The sequence below is a fragment of the Anastrepha ludens genome, chromosome 5 (genome assembly GCF_028408465.1).
Source record: "Anastrepha ludens isolate Willacy chromosome 5, idAnaLude1.1, whole genome shotgun sequence".
Classification (NCBI taxonomy): Eukaryota; Metazoa; Arthropoda; class Insecta; order Diptera; family Tephritidae; genus Anastrepha; species Anastrepha ludens.
In genome coordinates this window covers 22526274-22546135 of record NC_071501.1, presented here as the reverse complement: position 1 = coordinate 22546135, position 19862 = coordinate 22526274, and the positions used below count along the sequence as shown (strand labels likewise).

General features: G+C 36.2%; 2 protein-coding genes across 4 annotated transcripts in view; one reads left to right on the top strand and one right to left on the bottom strand.

The window, feature by feature from the left end:
- Positions 1 to 8195: 8195 nt before the first annotated feature.
- Positions 8196 to 9360, bottom strand: LOC128862908 (proteasome subunit alpha type-1). Its single transcript, XM_054101732.1, has 3 exons — positions 9251 to 9360; positions 8559 to 9194; positions 8196 to 8485 (listed from the first exon to the last, which is right to left on the bottom strand). Exons 1-3 carry the CDS (start codon positions 9251 to 9253, stop codon positions 8279 to 8281), a joined length of 846 nt encoding a protein of 281 aa, XP_053957707.1. The 5' UTR covers positions 9254 to 9360; the 3' UTR covers positions 8196 to 8278.
- A 1817-nt stretch (positions 9361 to 11177) lies between these two features.
- Positions 11178 to 19862, top strand: part of LOC128865045 (calcineurin-binding protein cabin-1-like) — a 28258-nt gene continuing 19573 nt past the window's right edge. For all 3 annotated transcript variants that reach the window (XM_054104943.1, XM_054104942.1, XM_054104940.1), the window contains exons 1-14: positions 11178 to 11465; positions 11531 to 11644; positions 12466 to 12585; positions 12643 to 13637; positions 13697 to 13850; positions 13948 to 14069; positions 14148 to 14264; positions 16890 to 17180; positions 17263 to 17446; positions 17499 to 17655; positions 17726 to 17885; positions 18706 to 18949; positions 19010 to 19509; positions 19634 to 19807. In XM_054104943.1, coding sequence (XP_053960918.1) covers positions 11388 to 11465; positions 11531 to 11644; positions 12466 to 12585; positions 12643 to 13637; positions 13697 to 13850; positions 13948 to 14069; positions 14148 to 14264; positions 16890 to 17180; positions 17263 to 17446; positions 17499 to 17655; positions 17726 to 17885; positions 18706 to 18949; positions 19010 to 19509; positions 19634 to 19807 — 3410 coding nt within the window. In that variant the 5' untranslated portion in view covers positions 11178 to 11387. The remainder of the gene's footprint in view (positions 11466 to 11530; positions 11645 to 12465; positions 12586 to 12642; positions 13638 to 13696; positions 13851 to 13947; positions 14070 to 14147; positions 14265 to 16889; positions 17181 to 17262; positions 17447 to 17498; positions 17656 to 17725; positions 17886 to 18705; positions 18950 to 19009; positions 19510 to 19633; positions 19808 to 19862) is intronic.

Sequence of the window (19862 nt, the reverse complement as noted above, 5' to 3'; positions counted from 1 at the left end):
CAATATTTCTTTCAGAAGGCATTAATAACGGGTAACGCACATTAGTAAGCAACTAATGATTATTTTATCAAAGAACTTTAAGAGGTTAGGGGGAGTCAGAATTTTCAAAAAATTAATTTTTTTCATATTTTCTTAAAGTATAATATCTTAAAAATATTGTGTGTGAATACGACAAATACTTTTCGAGTTGTTCAACAATTAACAAAGGGGGCTCGGGCGCTCCGGAGCGTTCGCAAAACTTTAAATGCTTTTTTCTCAAAACTATGTTTTTTGAACTGGTGATCACTGTAACTTAAAAACCGCTTGGTAGATTTCAATAAAAAGTATACTGCTTTTGAAAAACATTAAAAACTCGTGCCTGATCGGAGCATTTTTTTTCAACAATTTCGATTTTTTTTTACAATTAACTGTCGGTTTTTTGTCTCAAATATATGAAAAATATTTCCTAAAGCCGCCATATTATTAATTTAAAACAAAAAAGCTTCGATCAGGCACAAGATTATCTATATTGTCCGATTAATTTTGGATGAATCTCCAAGGACGTGTGATGATCACCGCAAGAGACTTCTGTAGAAACGGGCTCCACACAGACAGCGATAACTTTTACAACTATTAATTTTTTTTTCTTTGAAATTTTTCTAAAGTCGAGTCGAAACATGATGTATTAATGCTATGTTTCTATTTTTTGTAATATAAAGCAATTGACTAGAAAAAAATTGTTATTAAAAATCATAAATTTGGGCCTCTGACTTCCCCTAACCCCTTAAAACCAGACCATACATTTCCTATGCAAAATCTCTTGCTAAGTATAAGAAAACATTTTTTTCTTTTACCCACTTCTTAAACCGCTTACACCGCTTTTAAAAAGTCTAAGAATAGTTATTGTAATAAAGAAAATATAAAAAATAGGTAAATTCCACCTAAAACGGCCATATGCAGAAAAAAATTAATTTAGTTGTTTTTAGTTAAATTCAGTCAAATAATGTCTGCCAGAGAATAATATATATGGGAAAATCAAAAACTATATGTTTGCCTTAAGTTTAATAAGTTTGGCAACACTGTGAACTTCGCCTATACTGAAAAGTGAGTTTACATTCTTTTTACGATGTGCCTTTATTTTACATTTTCTTGTTCTTCCTTTATGACTATTGACAAAACCCCGTTATATTTGAATATAATATGCTATTGCTTCCATTCTTTCAAAGTTTCGACATGGTACATTGTAAAATAAAATTTTTATCGATTTTTTAAAACTTTAAAATTTTCGGTCACACCCGTCCCACTAAAAATTGAAAAAGTTCAATTAAATTGGTACTGTACATTATAATCACTTGATACTTTGCAATGATAACAAAGTATGCGTAGTAAATAGTTTGGTGACATTTTCCTAATTTTTTATTCGCGTTTTGGCAATTCAGTAATATAAAATACTCATAAACGCGAAGTGCTTGTTTTCTCAATGGATTCGAAAACCAGAAAGCGAGAACGAAGGAAAAAACTTAAAAACAATAAAGAAAAATATGAACTGCATTTGGCTTTAGAGAGAACAAGAGATAAAAAAAGAAGAGATGCCAAAAAAATTACAATGGATGAAGCGACGTTGGAAGAAAAAAGGAGAAAAGATAAAGAAAGAAAGCGAAAGAGTAGACAACGCAAAAAGGATGAGCAGAAAGTATCAAGTGTTTTGAATACATCTGAAATTGGTAGCTTCAAATCACGTCGTTCATTGAAAAAACAGTCACAAAAATTGAGAAAATCCTGCCTCGTAGTCCATCGAAAAGAATTGCTGTTATTAAGCAACTCGCTAAGGCTAGAAGAGTGAAAACTCCGATTGACGATATTGACAAAATCAAAAGATTTTATTTACGGGATGATATCAGTCGACATACACCTGGAATAAGGGACGTAAAAATCGTGAAAAATCCATCACCGGCCGCTAAGCAAAAAGTTCAAAAACGATACCTCAACATGACTGTGGGCGAGTGCTATAGTTTATTTAAGGAAGAAAATCCAACAATTAAAATTGGCAAATCTCAATTTTATAATTATGACCGCTAAATGTGTGCCTAGTGGCGGAAACTCCCCTCAATATGTGCCTTTGTATCTATCATGAAAACATTAAGTTTATGACAGATGTTGCTCATAAAACTTTTTTCACTATACCGGAGAGTCCTTCAAAAGTTTTGCAATCAACATGCTGCAATATTCATAGTGAGAAATGTATGAGAAACGAATGCCTCTATTGTGATAATATATATGACCTGGTACGATTAAACTACAATGAAAATATGATAGTGTCGTGGAAGTATTGGACAAGTCAGGAAGGGCGTTTCCATATAATTGCTAAGGAAGCAGCTGTAGGAGAATTCTTGAAGCTTTTTCAATTAAATCTAAATCAATTTAAAACACATTGGTATGTCAACAATATGCAATACCCAACCAAAACGAAGTGGTTCTGCAAGTAGATTTCGCTGAAAACTTTTCAATATTTTTCCAAGACGAAATACAAAGTGCACATTGGAAGCATCCACAATTGACTATTTTTACAGCATGCGACTGGGTTAGATATCAAGACGGTATTTCCACACAATCCTACGCTATTATCAGTGATTATTTAACTCATAACAAACATAATGTTCGGGCATTCTTAAAAATGATTACAAGTGACCTTAAGGAAAAGGTTGATTTGAAAGTTGTACACATTTTTTCAGATGGTTGTGCATCTCAATTTAAAAATAGGTACATCATTTTCAACATATGTCATGCTCCTAAGGATTTTGGGTTAGAAGTGGCATGGAATTTTTTCGGTACAGGCCATGATAAAGGCGCAGTAGATGGTATAGCTTTAAAGCTAGAGAATGTATTATGAAAACACCGCTGGACTGTTTCAAACATCTTGTTGCAAAACACAAATTGAATAAGATCAATGTTTTTTACGCATCGATCAGAATAGTTCTTTCTTAAACGAAAGATGGGAAAGCGTTAAAATGGTAAGGAAACTTCAAAAAATGCTTGCGTTTAAAAGAGCAGATGCGGTCTCTGTATATGCTTCCTATTCATATTTATCTGAATTTAAACAAATTTCCTTGAAAAATAGAGGTCTAGAGTATTGTGATGTCAATGATAGCGAATAAAAAAATTAAATGTTATTTTATGTGTTTTTATTCATAATTGGATTCAATAAAAAGTTTTAGTTCAGCAAAATTTTTGAATTTTCATACTAGGTCACACCCGTCACATAGAGTGGTCACACCTGTCCCTTTTTTTAAGCTTTTTTTTTAAGAAAAATATGAGTTTTTTAGAAAAGTAAGTATGACATACAACCAGAAAGACTTCAAACAATGTGCTCCTCCAACATTTCTATACGCATTCTTTGGGAAATTTTACAAAAACTTCAATGAAAGTAAAGTTTTGTTGAAAGCTTAAATATGTAAGGTCACACCCGTGACAGTCTTCAAATGGCAGCTATGGTCGGAAATGATGCATTTTCAGTATGTACTTGGTATCAAACAACTTTAATATTCACATGGCAGGGATTAGTGTCCTTTAATTTAAGTAACAGTTTTAAATTCTAAAATTATAACGAAAAATGTCAGTAACACCGTCACACCCGTCACAATGGAAATGACCAATACACAAAAATATAAAAAAGTTAAAATGAAACAAAAATAAAAAAAAAATGTGCATTGACCATACTGAGGAGAAGAGAAGTTTAACAATTGACCAACACAGCGTCGATTTTTATAATATCATTGGTTGGTTTTTTGGTAACAAATTACTGAGAGCAATACATTTTTAAATTATATCTCAAATTTTTTCCAGACATCTTAGGCTTAAGAACTGACTAAAAAAATTCGAAAATCAATTTCTTATATATTTCGAAGTTTAATATTTTTGTAAAAAATAATATTTTTCTTCTAAATATCTTGAAAAGTTTAATTTTAGTGCAAAATTAAGCATCCAATGATAAATGACAGAAAAATTATGTGGATATTCGGACTCAGCTAAAGTTAAACTACATACTTACATATGTATATATGTATATGTAAATTGGCCAAAACAAATTATTAACATTTAACAAAAAAAATAATAATAAAACAATACCACATCCAATTTTTCCCGAATTTTTACAAAAAGCACCATTATCTCACACCCGGAACACAAAGCGAATCACCTAGCAAGAATATGGAGCTAAGTAGGGGTAAACGCCAAATTCAATAGAAGCCTTATACAACAAAAATTAAATATGAACATTGACTACTTGGAATGCTCTGGAAACAACCTAAATCTTATTGTAGGTACAGTAACACTCTCAGAATTATATTTTGCACTACAAAATGCTAAAGGAACATCGCCGGGCAAGGACATAATTACTTATGCTATGATAAAAAATTCGTCAAGTGTCCTCAAAACAACATTGTGCCAACTTTATAGCAATAGGAATTGTGTTCAAAAAGTATCGCGAATTTTGTTTTTTTTTCAAAAATTATTTATTTATTCATTAATATCTATTTTGTCTCCTTCAAAGTAATCCCCATGAGATATTATGCACTTGTGGCAACTTTTTTTTCAATCTTTGAAGCACTTCAAAAAATCATTTTTTTATCTTGTTCAGCTCCTCCTTCGATGCCGTCTTTATCTCGTCAGTCGTAGCGTAGCGTCGTCCTTTCATGCGCCTCTTCAGTTTCGGGAACAAGAATAAGTCACAGGGGCCAAATCTGGTGAATACGGTGGTGTTGTGTTGTTTTTGGCCAAAAAGTCGCGCACAAGCAACGATGTGTGAGCAGGGGCGTTATCGTGATGTAAGAGCCAATTTTTGTTCTTCCACAAATCCGGGCGTTTCTGGCAGATTGCTTTGCCAAAATTGCGCATAACTTACAGGTAATATTCCTTATTGACCGTTTTACCCTGTGGCAAGAACTCATCATGCACAACGCCCTTGCAATCGAAGAAAGCGGTAAGCAAAACTTTTACATTCGACCGAACTTGGCGCGGTCTTGGTTCGTGCGGCAGCTTCCATTAAGATGAATGCGCTTTGGTTTCCACGACATAACCATAAACCCACGATTCGTCACCAGTTATGACCCTCTGGAGCAAATTTGGGTCGTCGCGGGGAGAGTCCAACGTCTCATTAGCAATGTTCATGCGATGCTGCTTTTGATCGAAATTGAACAGTTTTGGTACGAATTTTGCGGCGAACCGTCTCATGCCCAAATCATTGAAAAAATCGAATGGCACGAGCCAATATGAGATAGCTTGTGGGAATAGTCGACCTGTTTCTTAAGGGGTTACATGGGTTTCGTTGGTTCAAAAAATCGATTTGCTTATTAATTTCTACAAAATCTCAGGAATATTATCCTAAATTTTCAAGCCGATCCGAATAATAAATTCGGAGATACAGCCTTTGGAAGGTGTGCGCTCCAAGCCATTTTTATTGTTACTCAAAACTTTAAACGCGTTTTTCTCGGAATTGTGTTTTCAAAGTCGGTTGTCAAATGTTCTCGAAAACTACTCAACCGATCTTGATGAAATACAAATACACAGGTGTTCGAAATACAACTTACTTGTGCTTGAACGAAGGATTTTGTTTTTTTTTTCAACTACAACTATTTAAAAAAAACAAAATGTCAAGCAAATATGACCGAAATTTTCATTTTTTTGGAAAAATGTCTGCCAAAATTCCAATTTTTACGAGTTTATGGTCTTAACTAAAGCACTTATTTTTGTTTTTTTCATTTTTGATGAGTCTGTCAGGAGTTATGCTGACAACGCGGACGCACCTTTTTTTCAAAGGGGTCACCGGAAATGACGTCACAATGGAGGAGTTTTAATTTTTTTTTTTTTTGAAAATTTCAGAAATTATTCTTTAAATATGTATCTATAAGACAGAAAAAAGTTTGAATTAAATAAATAATTTTTTACATAGAAAAAAAAATATTGAAAATAGGTCTTTTTTTACCCGACGAGACCCATGTAACCCCTTAAGGGCGCACAACTTCAGATGCGAACGATCAAACTACTACAAAGATCTCCTCCGTGAAAAATGCATCTCAAATAGCCAGCATAAGAGTAGATGTAACAAAATGTATATTTGATCACTACTACAGCGGCGCAACCCCACGAGAATGCAGGCGGTGTAATACACTTCTTAGCATAGAACACATTCTAAAGGACTGCCCCATCTCGAGCCACAGCAGCAATCTAACTACAACTCAAGACTGTAGCAAGGAAGGTACGATGAAGTTACTAAGCGATGCCTTCAAAAACCACAACCTGCTGCATAAAATATGAACTCGCATACGAGGCAAAATAGTCCAGTAACCGAGCGTTCAAAATATATATTTTATAAATTATTTTGTAAAGTGTGAATTTAATAATAATAATAATAATAATATGTAAAAACACCACACTAAATTATTTAAACCCCTTTTTTTAGTGTAACTTGCCTTTAGTGCAAAAATATTAATTCCGTGCTCTTTAGCAGACCGTTATTTGGCTCTGAGCGAATTTGTCAAAATCAGCTGATGGTATGACATCATTTGAGTTGTTTTTATAAAATAAATTGAGATTGTGTTAGTGATATACGAAAAAAATGAACCAATGACACTTCGTTTTCGTCTGAATAACGACTCATTGAACGAGTGTGTGCATACATGTGAAATAATCGTGCAGAATTCGGCTACCGAATCTCTCAAGTTACGTGGCAGCTTAAGTTCCCCCTCATAATTTTCTTTTTCACCCTAGTTAAAGAGCAAACCTGGTACACTGTTCACTAGACAGGGCTAGTTTACTGGTTCGGCAGCCCTTGATCGAGAAAACCCCGAGTCGTTCCGGTAACGTAGAACCGGCTGCCATGGGAGCAATTACGTTCTGGATACTGGAGCAAGTTAAACTCCTACTTATCCAGAATTGACCCCGACTTACCAAACATATGTCCGGCATGTGAAGGCACCCCGCACGACACTAACCACCTTTTCACATGCCCTTTAAAACCTACTCATCTAACACCCCTCTACCTCTGGACCCAACCTGTCCAAACAACATGTATCCCGGGCCTACCTCTAGATGAGCCAGACGAAGACGACCGGCACACTTCTATTCTATTACTGTTAAAACAACAACAGCAAAAAAGCAAACCTGGTAAATCTATCATCCTTATCTAGAACCAATTAAGCTAGGAAACAGAAACTCGGCACGAATGTTTAAATTGTATTGTATGTACCGTACTTATGGTGAAAAGTGGTAGGTATTGGAAATGAGGGCGTGCCACAAGGGTAATATATTAACAGGTTCGACCTATGGTGAAAAACGCAATTGAACGAGTATTTTCTGCTTCCACGTCACCGGGTACCAAGGATCAAGGATGAAATTACCAGCTATGGCATTCAATTATGGTGAAAAAGAAGTTGATTCACCAATACAATCTCAGTTTTTTCATAAACAAACCGCGGTCATGGCGCCAGCTACGTCAGCCAAACACCTGGTTTTTTCAAACTCGCTGAAATCCAGTTAATGGTCTGATACTGATCACAACTTCTGAATTTTTTCACCATGCCTGCCATACAAACTGAAACCTTCATATCGTATAAGGTCTCTTCTATGCGCCATTTCTCTGTTCGCTATATCTCCGCTCAGCTCACTTGACGAAAAATTTGCAACAAAGTTATCGGCTAGATTCGGCGCTAACGAGTATGGTTACACCTCATTAAACTGATATAACTCACTATTTTACAAACACATGTAATTTGAAGCAGCTCTATTCCAGCGTTTCCAAGATATGCTGCTTCAAAAATTCGCCACTTGCAAAAGCTTGGCGAAAAGAGTGCAGTTAAGAGTGTTAGTGGTCAGATACAATTCCGGCTAGAATCAATAATTCAGAGGAACCGTTCAGTTATAGTGTTGTTGTTCTTGTTGTAGTAACTTAGATAATGAATTACCACATAAATTAAAAATTGTTATTATGTTCAATCTTCTGATACATAACACCTCTTTAAAAATATTCCATTGTCACAACTGATTTACAAAAAAACAGAAATGTTACCTATCATGGAAGCGCATTAAAACTTTTACTGCCTGTAACTGCCTAACTGTTTCCAATTTAGAAATCTTTTAATTATTTATTATTTTGCCATAGCTCTGTATCTCTGCGCGAATCCAAAACACATTATTTTCAATTTGTTTAAAAATTACCGGGCTTACTGCATTCCACAAAATTAAATTTTCTTTTATTCTAATAATGTTAAACAGAAATGCACTGACAGCATATAAAATATTTGTTTTAGCGCTCCATTGTTCCTACGAGTACTTGGGGATCTGGTGGCGAGTCACCAGGTTTGTCTTCATCATCACCTCCCGTTGATGGCACATCGTCATCTGGTGCGGGTGGTGATGGTAATTTCTTCGCCATATCTAAATATACCTTGCTTTCGACGTCGTCCAATATCTTGAAGGGCTGGTCCTTGCCCACAATTGCAATGGATATATTCTACAAAAACAAATTTAATTAATAATATGCATGCATAGAAAACTTCCAATTAAGTTCATCATGTTTCATTTACCAGCAGTGGCGACTCACTGTCTTCGTCGTTTGGCAACGAACCACGAATAGCTTGAATACCGTGGCAAATTAGTTCGTCTTTTGTGCAGTTAAAATCGCGACCTTTCGAACTGATGTTTCGTTCCAAATACGTACGCGCACTCTGCGAACGAGATCCAATCGACATTGCTTTGCAATTGAAAAAGTTTGCAGAAGGATCGACTTGGTAAATGTGTGGACCTCTTTCATCGTAGCCGGCAACTAAAAGCCCCACGCCATATGGACGTCGATCATAACGCTGTGTTGTTACCTGCATCTTATTGCCAAGCATAGAAATGAGACGTGAAATTGGGTATCTAGCAGCGTAAGCGTACTTGAAATTTAAGCATTCCGTACGAAGATAATTACTGAGGACGCGTGCATCAGCGGTAATACCTGCAATCGATATACCTAAATGATCATCAATTGGAATAATTTTACGTTGTGATGAAGACAGCTCAGAAGCTGCACGACGCAAGGCAACTAGCACTGCATAGTCAGAGTTTTTAAGACCAACTGTGGCCGAACCCAGCTTGACCGCTTCCATAGCATATTCCACCTGATGCAGACGACCCTGCGGACTCCACACAGTCACATCACTATCATATTGGTTTCGAAACTATAATTAAAAATTCAATTTTATTAATAATTCTCTTTTTATAACAAATTTCCTACCATTTTTGCTGGCACACAGAAATTCTACAATGATTCGGCAAATAGTAAATGACAAGGCTTGTCGCCAATTTGATAGAAATAATAAGAATGCTATTTTGTCAACTACATTACGAAAATGAATACAACAGGGTGTTACGGTTCAGATTGATGCTGCCACACTATATGCAATATATTATATTAACAAAAACGTTCGAAGCTGTTTGTTTTTTTATAATAAGCCAGATTGAAATACCCATCTGATATTGGTCAACCCTTGAAAATGAAATATTAGTGGTAGTTTAATTGAGGTGAATTTTTTAAACCAAGTTCAAACCTATAAAATTGGCAATTAAACTCAGTACAAATGGAAAGAATTGTTATAGTGGATATTGCGAAATTTTTGTTCTCCAGTTAAATGGCGTTAGAAGGGAAATAGTAACAGTTTGTATCAAATTAATTAATACAACGTTAATAAAATTGTTACGCGTAAAACCTCTGTGTCATAGCATTCAAAAACTTTGTAATATTGATTTTATTAATTTTATTATGTATTATAAAAATTGACGGTCGACTAACTTGTTTGAAAGCGTTTGCACCATTTAGCTACAAAATCTCCCCATGTAAACAACCTTTAACACAAAACTTAATGTACAGGGTGCTCCTTCTGGCATTTGCAATTCAATTTAAATCAGCTATAAATAAAATACTTCTTCGGTATAATTATTGAGATTTTTCGAAGATAGTAAATTTGGCAACTGATTTGACATAACTGGTTAATTCAGTGAACTTTCATTTTATTCCGCGAAAGAATTGAAGTCGGAGCTAGCAATTTGTACAAAACGACACTAACGTCGGTTGCTTAAATGTAAATTGTCCTCATAACTTTCTGGACGCCTAAACTACTCAAGCAATTTTTCTTACTTTTGACAGCTAATATGTATTTTCAATTGTCTCCAGATATTGTCTTGTGTAAAGCCAAGGTAAGTAATTCGCTTGGTAATTCGCGAATTAATCTGTTTCAACGACAAATTCGCAATTCATTTTGGCAGCTCTCCATTTTGTCCTTGTTGCCTGCATTTTACTATTATCATTTGCTCCTTGAAATAATAATAATTTTATAACAAATTCTTTTCAGCTTCCATTTATAAAACTTATCGCCTTCTGTTTATTATTCAAGGCTTGTTAACTTTGTTTCTTTGCTTTAGTTTATTCTTTTGTTTGGTTAAACAACTTATAAATTTCAGACAAAAAATAGACACGGTCTTTTCGTAATTCACGAAGTATTTGAGACAAAACTACCTACAAATGAGGTATTTCGCTCTTAAAATTTTGTATGACGAATAACTTGATTCAAAGGGTAATGGGGAAGGGAATCACGAATGAGAGAGCGAATCATGTGCCGTTTGAACGAATTATAACACCTAAATAATCGATTATAGATTCATTCCCGCACTTTAACGTCGATTCCAAGCAAGGATGATAGAATACCAGGTTTGCTGTCACGTTAGGCTCCAAAAATATATAAACAAAAGGGGGAGAAGGAATTACTTGATTGTAAAGAGAAAGAGCGAAAGCAATAGAAACTGCCAAACACTAGAAATTATACAAGATAATTATTATATAAAAAGGCGAAAAACTGAATTTGGAGGAGGTACTTGCACAGTTTAACACGTGACATATCGTTTTCATTATTTTGTTTAGTTTAAATGTCACAAACCACAATATTACCATTCACTGAATTTTCTCAAATATGTCACTTCTCCTCGTTTTGTTTGTTTTGTTCGTTTTTTTTTTGTAGTATTAAAGTACATGACTGGATTAGTCAAAATCACGAAAATTTAGTAACGGTTTTCAGAAGACGCCACCTTCTCTATTCAATTCGCCTTAGTTTTCAAAGCGAATCCATTGGAAGTGGTAGCAGTAAACAGTTGATTTGTTTTTCACTTGCATTTTGCAATAAATCAGCCGCTCTACTGCTATCACCGTGTATGAATGCGCTTTGACCGGTTACATCTGTCAAAATTTGTCATGTTCATAACAATTAGTTTAACTTCTACAAATGGCAGGAAATATATGATTTACCATAAAAATAAGTTCGAAAAGTAAATAACTGTAAATTGTTAATCAAAGCGTTAACTAAACAACGAAAGCAGTCAAGATGATGAGAATTGTTGCATTGAATGAAGAATTCAATGAAGAGCCGGAAGATAAAATTGTGGTTACGAAAGAGGCTCAGGTAAGTGTTTTGTTTATACGTTCCGACTCCTATCATATATAAATATTATTTTTTTATTTATTTAGGAGGCGATTGCAGAAGCAGAATACCTAAAAGCAATCAATCTAAAATGGAAAGGAGACGTGAAATCGGCACTTTCATTGTTGAACCAGTTGTTGGAAACTCAAGTGCTCAATGAGGTTCGGATAATACTAGTTTTATCTACCAGGCACACTTGTTGCACCAGCCTAAAACTTGCGTATTTCGAAGCATGCTTTTGAAGTGCTTCAAAAAATATAAATACCGAGCCCCACTGGAGCACACATTTTTAGATTTAATTAATGGCTGGTTGTTGATGTTGTTATCGTAGCAGCATAAACATTCCCCTACGTTTACGGGGAATGCTGCTGGAGTGATATAAATCCGGGTAGTACCGGCAACGTGGAATCGACTGTCGTGGGAACGACGAATGACTGGTATTACCATATATATATATATATAATTAAGGCGTACACCATTTTTGGGTGTTTGGCCGAGCTCCTCTTCATATTTGTGGTGTGCGTGTTGTTGTTGTTCCACAAATGGAGGGACCTACAGTTTCAAGCCGACTCCGAACGGCAGATATTTTTATGAGGAGCTTTTTTCATGGCAGAAATACACTCGGTTTGACATTGCCTGCCGAGGGGCGACCGCTATTAGAAAAATGTTTTTATTAATTTTGCTTTCACCGAGATTCGAACCAACGTTCTCTCTGTGAATTCCGAATGGTAGTCACGCACCAACCCATTCGGCTACGGCGGTATTACCATAACCTGGTCAAAATTCACATAATTTCCTTTCCTCATGTACGTGAGAATGAGGAATATTTAAAGCTGTTTCAACAGCATATTGCTCCTGCTAAGCAATTTTTGATGTCGATAGCTACTAGGGCTTTGGTGGATGGTTACTCTCGATTGTGCACTAATTCCTTTTAACTCTTTACTACCCAATTCGGCTTACCAACATTTTTTTTATTCTGTAGCTGCTAGCAGAGGACACAAGTGGAAAATTACGTACAATACGTTACAATTGCCATAAAAATATAGCTTTTATATATGAAGAAAAGAATGAGAATGAATTGGCGTTGGAAAATTACATAATGGTAACATTTTTGGATATCCAATATGGATTTGTTAAACAGTACTTTAATTATTTTTAGGCCACTCAATTAGACGACACAGATGTATATACCATGCATCGCATGGGCCAATTGGCTTTAAAACTTAACGCCATAGAGTTGGCAGAATTCGCCTTCGAGAGATGTCTGCGTCGTAATCCATCACATTGGGGTGCTGCTGATGGCATGTTACGTACACTTTGCGAGAATCACAATATAATCGGCGCATATGGCTATGCATTGAAATTATATTCCAAAGATCCTTCCTATGAACGGGCTGCACATATTCTATATGAAATATCTGACATTTTTAAATCCTCTCTACCGCTTTGTGAAAATATGTTTGGGCCAATGCCCAAAAACTTAAAACCTCTTCCTTCGTGGACGAAGGAGAGTGCTTTCCCGCGAAAATATCGAGAGGAGAATATTGGAAGCAGTGAAGAAAATATGACTATACCATTGGAAGTCGCGCAAAAGATACGCGTAAAGGAGTTAAGTTGGGTTTCTGTAGGACTGTATGTAGTCTCTCTGTATCAGTACATGCAAAAAAGCGGCAAATCATTAATTATGCTTTTGAGCCTAAAAGACATATTAGCTGATAGCACCGATAACAACAGCGTGGAAAAGGTCTTACAACAAGAAAGTAACAATCAGACAGAAATAAATACTATTCCCAATAGTAATTCAAACGATAACATGGATGTAGTGCATGAACCAGACATGAATAGTAATATTATTCCAAATCAAGCTACAACCGAATTGGCCGTCATTACCCCACCGACCAGTGACGTAGAGCAAACAAAAAAAGTTTCCGAAAACTCGCCAGACGAAGCGGAAGGATATGATAAACCATCGACAAACTCAGAAACCAACAAACCCAAACCACGTAGGCGTTGCAGCGATTTACATTTCCTAGAGCAATGGGGTTGGCACAAAAATCGACGATATAATTCACGAAAAAAGGTTGCATCAGATCGAGTTGAAGTAGACACTTCATTGAAAGGTGTATTGAGGAAAATTTTTGCCAAGTACTCAAAGTAAGTAAATATGCAATTTGCAATATAAAAATGTATGCTACAGTTGTCATACGTTTTAGTGTTACCATAGATGAAGAGTGGCCATTTGGTTCCTCAAAGGAGAACCACAAAAATAGTGTTGAAAAATGTACAACCTGCGTTGGCGCAATGTCAAATGTTGAATTTCAAGATATGACCCGCGAAACTTTTACCGAGTTTATTGCTAAAATTGAGGTAATATTAAATCATTAAATATTAAACACAACATGTTCTACACTTTTCGCCAGGAATTTTCTTCAACTGTAACTGAAAACTTTTCTTCCGTTTTTAGGCACAAACGTTTGATCCATCGATGTTGGTATTTGAGTGGCTGAAGTGTATATCATCTTATTGGACCAAAAGCTTGCCTTTAGACATATGCGTTTTATACTTGGAGCTATTTTGTATTTATTTGTAAGTCGAGTGTGTTCTTTTTTCTATATATACGAGCGTAAATCTATCTAATACAACTTGTTGCCATGTTTTTTTCAGAGACAACTTTGATTGCTCACCTTGGAACCAGCAGAGCGTTGATGCAATTGAAACATTTTATCAGATCTGTATTATGTTCTTGGAATTAGACTATACCATTAAAAAGATACGGAATGAGTAAGATTTTTATGTTAATATATATCAATCAACTTATAATACCTAAGACATATTATTAAAATATTAAATTTATTAAGTGAGATTCCGCGGCGACCCTCTCTATCAGCTCTCCCTCTGGGCCCAATCGATCGAAACAGCACGTTTCCTGGGTCTACCGTAATACGAGTTAAACGAAGACGAAGGCGGTGACTGCATCACACTGACTGGGGTTAGTAAGCTGATACAACAACAACAACAACAGCTGCACGAAGCAGGTCAAACTGAAAGTCGATAACACTGGAATACCGACCGTCAGCAACCCCAAAATTTTGAGTGTCACTTTCGAAAGTTTGCTCCTTCTACTACTACGCAATTGCTACTGAGGTCCAAAACCGCAACAAAGTTCTCAAATTGCTAGCCGGCAGTACTTGAAGCAAAGCCAAAGAAATGTTGCTGGCGTCATTTAAAGCAATGACCGGTCGATACTAAATTACGCTATGCCCACCTGATCGCCTGGCACTAGTGATTTACAGTGGACAAAGCTCCAGACCTATCAATTTACTACTATCAGGACAGTCACAGGATGTCTCCTTATATGTCCCCTGCAACATCTACAAAACGAGTCTTCCATGTTCCTGGTCAACGAGCACAACTAAATGCTCAGCAAGCAATTTCTGCTTGGGTGTTACCGTAGGAATCGCCACTGCAGACATTTGCTAGAGCCTGAGCCACCTCTCATGCGAGTCAGGAGACATATCTTCGACTTATTCCCATGGCAGTTGATTCTACGTAACCGGAACGGCCTGGATTTATATCCGGCCAAAGACTGTCACTTCAGCAGCATTCCCAGTATATATTTGTGGAATGTTTATGCCGCTTCAACAACAACAACATCTCTTTGACTACCCGACGAGACCCAAGACCAAACACAACTACAACTACTGCATCGGACAATATATAGACAGACATTAAATGACATTCATTGGGCTACTCTTACCACCTTCCTAAGCTCCTGACCCCCAAATGCCGTTATCGGAGTCTAACCATCATCCATTGCAGACGAAAAGCTTTAGCTGCCTCGTAAGACCCGCGTAACTTTGTCACATTTATGGTCTGGATATTATAGCAGGTTAAACTTCTACTTAACCAGAATCGACCCCACACGATACTAACCACCTATTCACATGCCCTCTAAAACCGACTCATCTAACACCCGGCTCCCTCTGGACTCAACCTGTCGAAACAACACGTTTCCTGGGCCTACCGTTCGATGAGTTAGACGGTGACGATCGGTGAATACACCTGCCAGTGCTATTGAACTACGGCCCTATTGAACTACTAAAACAACAATAAGTAAATAAACTATATTTCGAAATTCCAAAACCTCCAGCGGTTGTCCTAGAGATTTTATGATGCTGTCTCGTGTTGAAAAGTAAACGACTATTTTAATGAACTTACTTTTCTCTTATCAAATTTTATGCTTCGGAGAATTCTGAAGTACAAACACCGCACTCAGACCGGCGACGTAAGAAATACGTACGTAGATCCAATGGACTCGAGGGACTGTCGACAGGTTTTTAACCACATTCACGACCTCGTTGTTGTTGTTGTAACAGCATAAAACATTCCATATAAATGTTTAGGATTGCTGCTGAAGTGACAACCCGTGGACGAATTTAAATCCAGGTTATTATACTTTTAGCTGAAGTAGAGTAGTCCTTGCTAAGATATACTTTTTAAGAAAAAATAAAGAACTGCATTAAAAAAAGCATCTGTCTGCACATATTATCGCTCCTAATCGGAGCAAAGTACGGAAATCAAAGCTCTCCAAAGATTTCTGTCAGCTGCTATATGTCTAATTTCGTTGTTGTTGTTGTTGTAGCAGCGTAGTAAATGTGTCATTTCATGTCAGGTGGTGGTGGTAGAGCTCTCATTTAGAACTGTGCGCATCCAAGTTTGTCGTGGGTGTCCTCTGCGCCGACGGCCATGTAAGTTCCATTGAAAAGTATCTCGTCTTCTCTACGAAGAGTATGTCCAATCCAGTTCCATTTTCGTATTTAAATTTCAAGATTGATTGAGCAGCTATGAGTGAACGAAAGAACGTCATCATTGGGGACTGTTCTTGGCAAAAAAAAAAAATCGGCATATAATCCTAAGACCGGCCGCCGTAGCCGAATGGGTTGGAAACTGCAACAACGGTGACTGGAGGCTGTGGTTCCGAAGTACATACGTCTACTTCATTGGCTGACTCCTATTTAATATATGACTTCAAATAAACTATAAATTTCATCTAAAATATAGTTACCTACATTCTCCATTTTTATTAGAACTAAAAACTTTGACTGAATTCACAATTTTAATTCTTACAAGTAATAAATTTATCCGGTAAAAACTCACAACTTCCCCTCAAAATGAAATGTCATTTTGCTCTCTCCCTTTCCCCTACTTTTCAAGTTTTTTGGGTACATGAACATCAAACCTTGATCATTTTTAAGAATTGATAAACATTATTTACTTCATGAACAGACCTACGTATATTACATTTCTTACTGCATTTACATATGTATAATATTTTTATTGAGTATAATATTTTTATTGAGTATAACATTTTTAATATATTTTTACAATATTTCCTCCCATTTTCAGCGAACTGTCTCCAATATGGAAGCAAGTTTTCGATCAATTGGCATACAGGTCCGGCACTATTTATGTAGCGCTCGGTCAAGCATTCAATCCGTATAAATTGCGACTCATAAATTTAGAATATTTATGGTTCAACATACGCAATGAGCTGGAAAAATGCATAGAGTGCTTGGAGCACATGGCGGAGATTATTCAACTATTCGATGCAAATGACTTCATATTGCATTTACCAAATTTAAGTGCAAAATGTATTACAAAAAATATTGTGCTTGAAGCACAAATTGATTTTAAAAGGTTCGTAAATATATATATTTTTTTTTTTAATTTTGGAAATTTATATTTAACAATTTATCAAATTTCTCAAATGCCGTTTCAGACGTATTGCATTGGCCAGGATACCGAAATTGTTCGAACAAGAGAAATGGCAAGAAGTTGTGGCAATAATAACAGAAAATTTAGCCAACGATGTAGAGGTAGAGGATTGTGAAAATTGGGTTAAAAATTTAAAAACTCAAGTAGAAATTCTATTACAATCGCTGTGGAATATGTCTGCATATGAGGTAAATATTTTTATAAATACAAAAATTAATACACATAAAGAAATTTTTGTAGGAGTGCATGAAATGGGCTGAGAAATGTTTGCACTTTTGCACTGTAAAATGTCTAAAGGAAACAAATAAAATTCGCCAACAGGAATTGTGGTCGGTTGCTTTGGATTTTATCTACTCTTATATAGAAGTACTAATCTTGAACGAAGGCAACGATATACGTACGTAAATATACCTAAATACCAAATAAGTGCATTAATTATTGCTGTTGCATTTAATTTATACTTACAGTTCTTTGCTTAGATGAGACGTTGGCGCGTCTTGTGCAAAATACAATTTGTGTGTTATCATTTCATTTGGATTCTAATCAGGCTGTCGACAAAAGAGCTAATCCAGAGAATGAATTCAATATGAAACAACCTTTTGTTATATTGCATCAAATTATGTTAAGGTAAGAAAATTTATATGAACAAAAAAGTACATGGCAATTTTAGGTTAGGTTTAGCGCACTCGCGTATCGGCATCCACGTCACTGTTGGCAGTTATGATTTCGAGATTGTAAGAGACTTCGTTTCTCCAAGAATCAGCATTAACACCGATAACAATGTCAGCCAACGCAGTATCTCGCTTGCCAACAAGTGCTACTTTGGACTAAGAACACAATTGAGTAGTAAAGACGTCTCTCGACGAACAAAACTAATACATTATAAGTCTCTCATCATGCCCGTCCAAACTTATGGCATAGACGCTTAGACGATGACAATATCCGTTAAGGCATCCCTTGAGTGTTTGAGAGAAAGATTCTGGGGAAGATTTTTAGACCTTTGCACGATGGTGACGGCGAGTATCGTGGGCGATGGAACAATGAGCTGCATGAGCTTTACGACGACATAATCACAGTGTTGTAAATAAAGATCCAGCGGCTTTGTTAGCTGGGTCATGTTGTCCGAATGGTTGCAAACGCTCCGCCTCTGATGGTAGTCGATGCGGTATCAGCTGATGGGTGTAGAGAAAGAGGAAGGTCTCCTCTGCGTTGGAAAGATCAGGAGGAAAAGGATTTGACTTCACTTGGTGTGTCCAACTGGCGCCGGTTAACTCGGCCAAAATCGCCTAAGCGGTTATCGCGCCAATCAAGAAGAAAAAGAGGAAATGAAATTAAAAAAATTAGCACCTGAAAACGATCGCGCTTTTATGTACATTCCATATCTTTAGAATATGTTCTAAAATACCTAACTTGATAAAACATCTTTTTTATTTATTTTTCTTTCTAGAGATGAGAATAACACTTTAACGGTGGTTAAATCCAAGAACAATAATGAGGTTGAAGAGGAAGAGGATCCTTTGCCAGGCTCGTTCTCGATATTATTTACGGCACATGAATTTTTAGGCAAATTTCAATGTTGCACACGTAACAATGGCGAATTTTTGCATTACATTTTAGATGTCATCGTACCCATAATAAGAGCACCGCTTTATGACTCATGTCGTGACTCTGTCTATGAATATTTGGAGCAGGTAAGCTACTCAAAACTATGATAACGAAAGCAAATATCTGATACTGGAACAATATTGCAGGTGACTTTCTGTTTGTACGGTTATCCTCAAAAGAAAGCACGCTCCCGTCATTTAGAGGATCACGAGGCCACAAATGTAGAACTGACATGGACGAAAGCAGTACAAGCATTTAATTTGTATAGGCCAGAGTGTTTACCCGAAATAAATTCATATAAACTTGAATCGATAACAGCTGATTTAGAACAATTTTTCCTAAAAATCGTCGCACTTATGCCACCTGAATTAGATCCAACGCCCGCAACTACGAAGATATTAGAGTTTATAAAAGGCAACGATTACGGTTCACTGGAGCCCGCGCATACTTCCTTGCCCTGTAGAGTACACTGTATATTTTACTTGCTGGCTGATTATTATTTTAAAAATCGCGACTTTTCCAAAGCGATTAAGTATTATACTTTAGATTTAACCATAAGCCCCACACGCTTTGATTCATGGGCGGGTATGGCATTATCTAAGGCGAGCAAAATCGAAACGAGACTAAATGGATTGACTCCTTTGAAGTAAGTAAAGAGAGAAATATTAATTTTGTAAAAAATAAGTTTACTTTAATTTTGAATTATTTTATGGAAGCCCTTTTTAGTTTTTAGTTACTTACACGATGAAGTATTTTTTTAACTGTTTCAGTCCGAATCATGTTTTGGCGGAGTCAGAGGATACAATTCGTTGTTTTGAAATGTGCATATGTTTGAATCGTCAACAAACTTTGCTTTGGATTGAGTATGGCTCTTTTACATATACCCTGCACTCCTATTGCTCACGTCAGTTAAAGAATCCACCAGAAAATTTGACGGCCGACCAGTAAGCCTAAATAATAGATAGTTAAATATTTACATCCATAATTAATTATATGTCT

Coding starts and splice junctions, on each gene's coding strand:
- LOC128862908 (XM_054101732.1), bottom strand. Junction 8,486..8,558: donor ACAGTGAGTCGCCACTGCTG/GTAAATGAAACA, acceptor TTGTTTTTGTAG/AATATATCCATTGCAATTGT.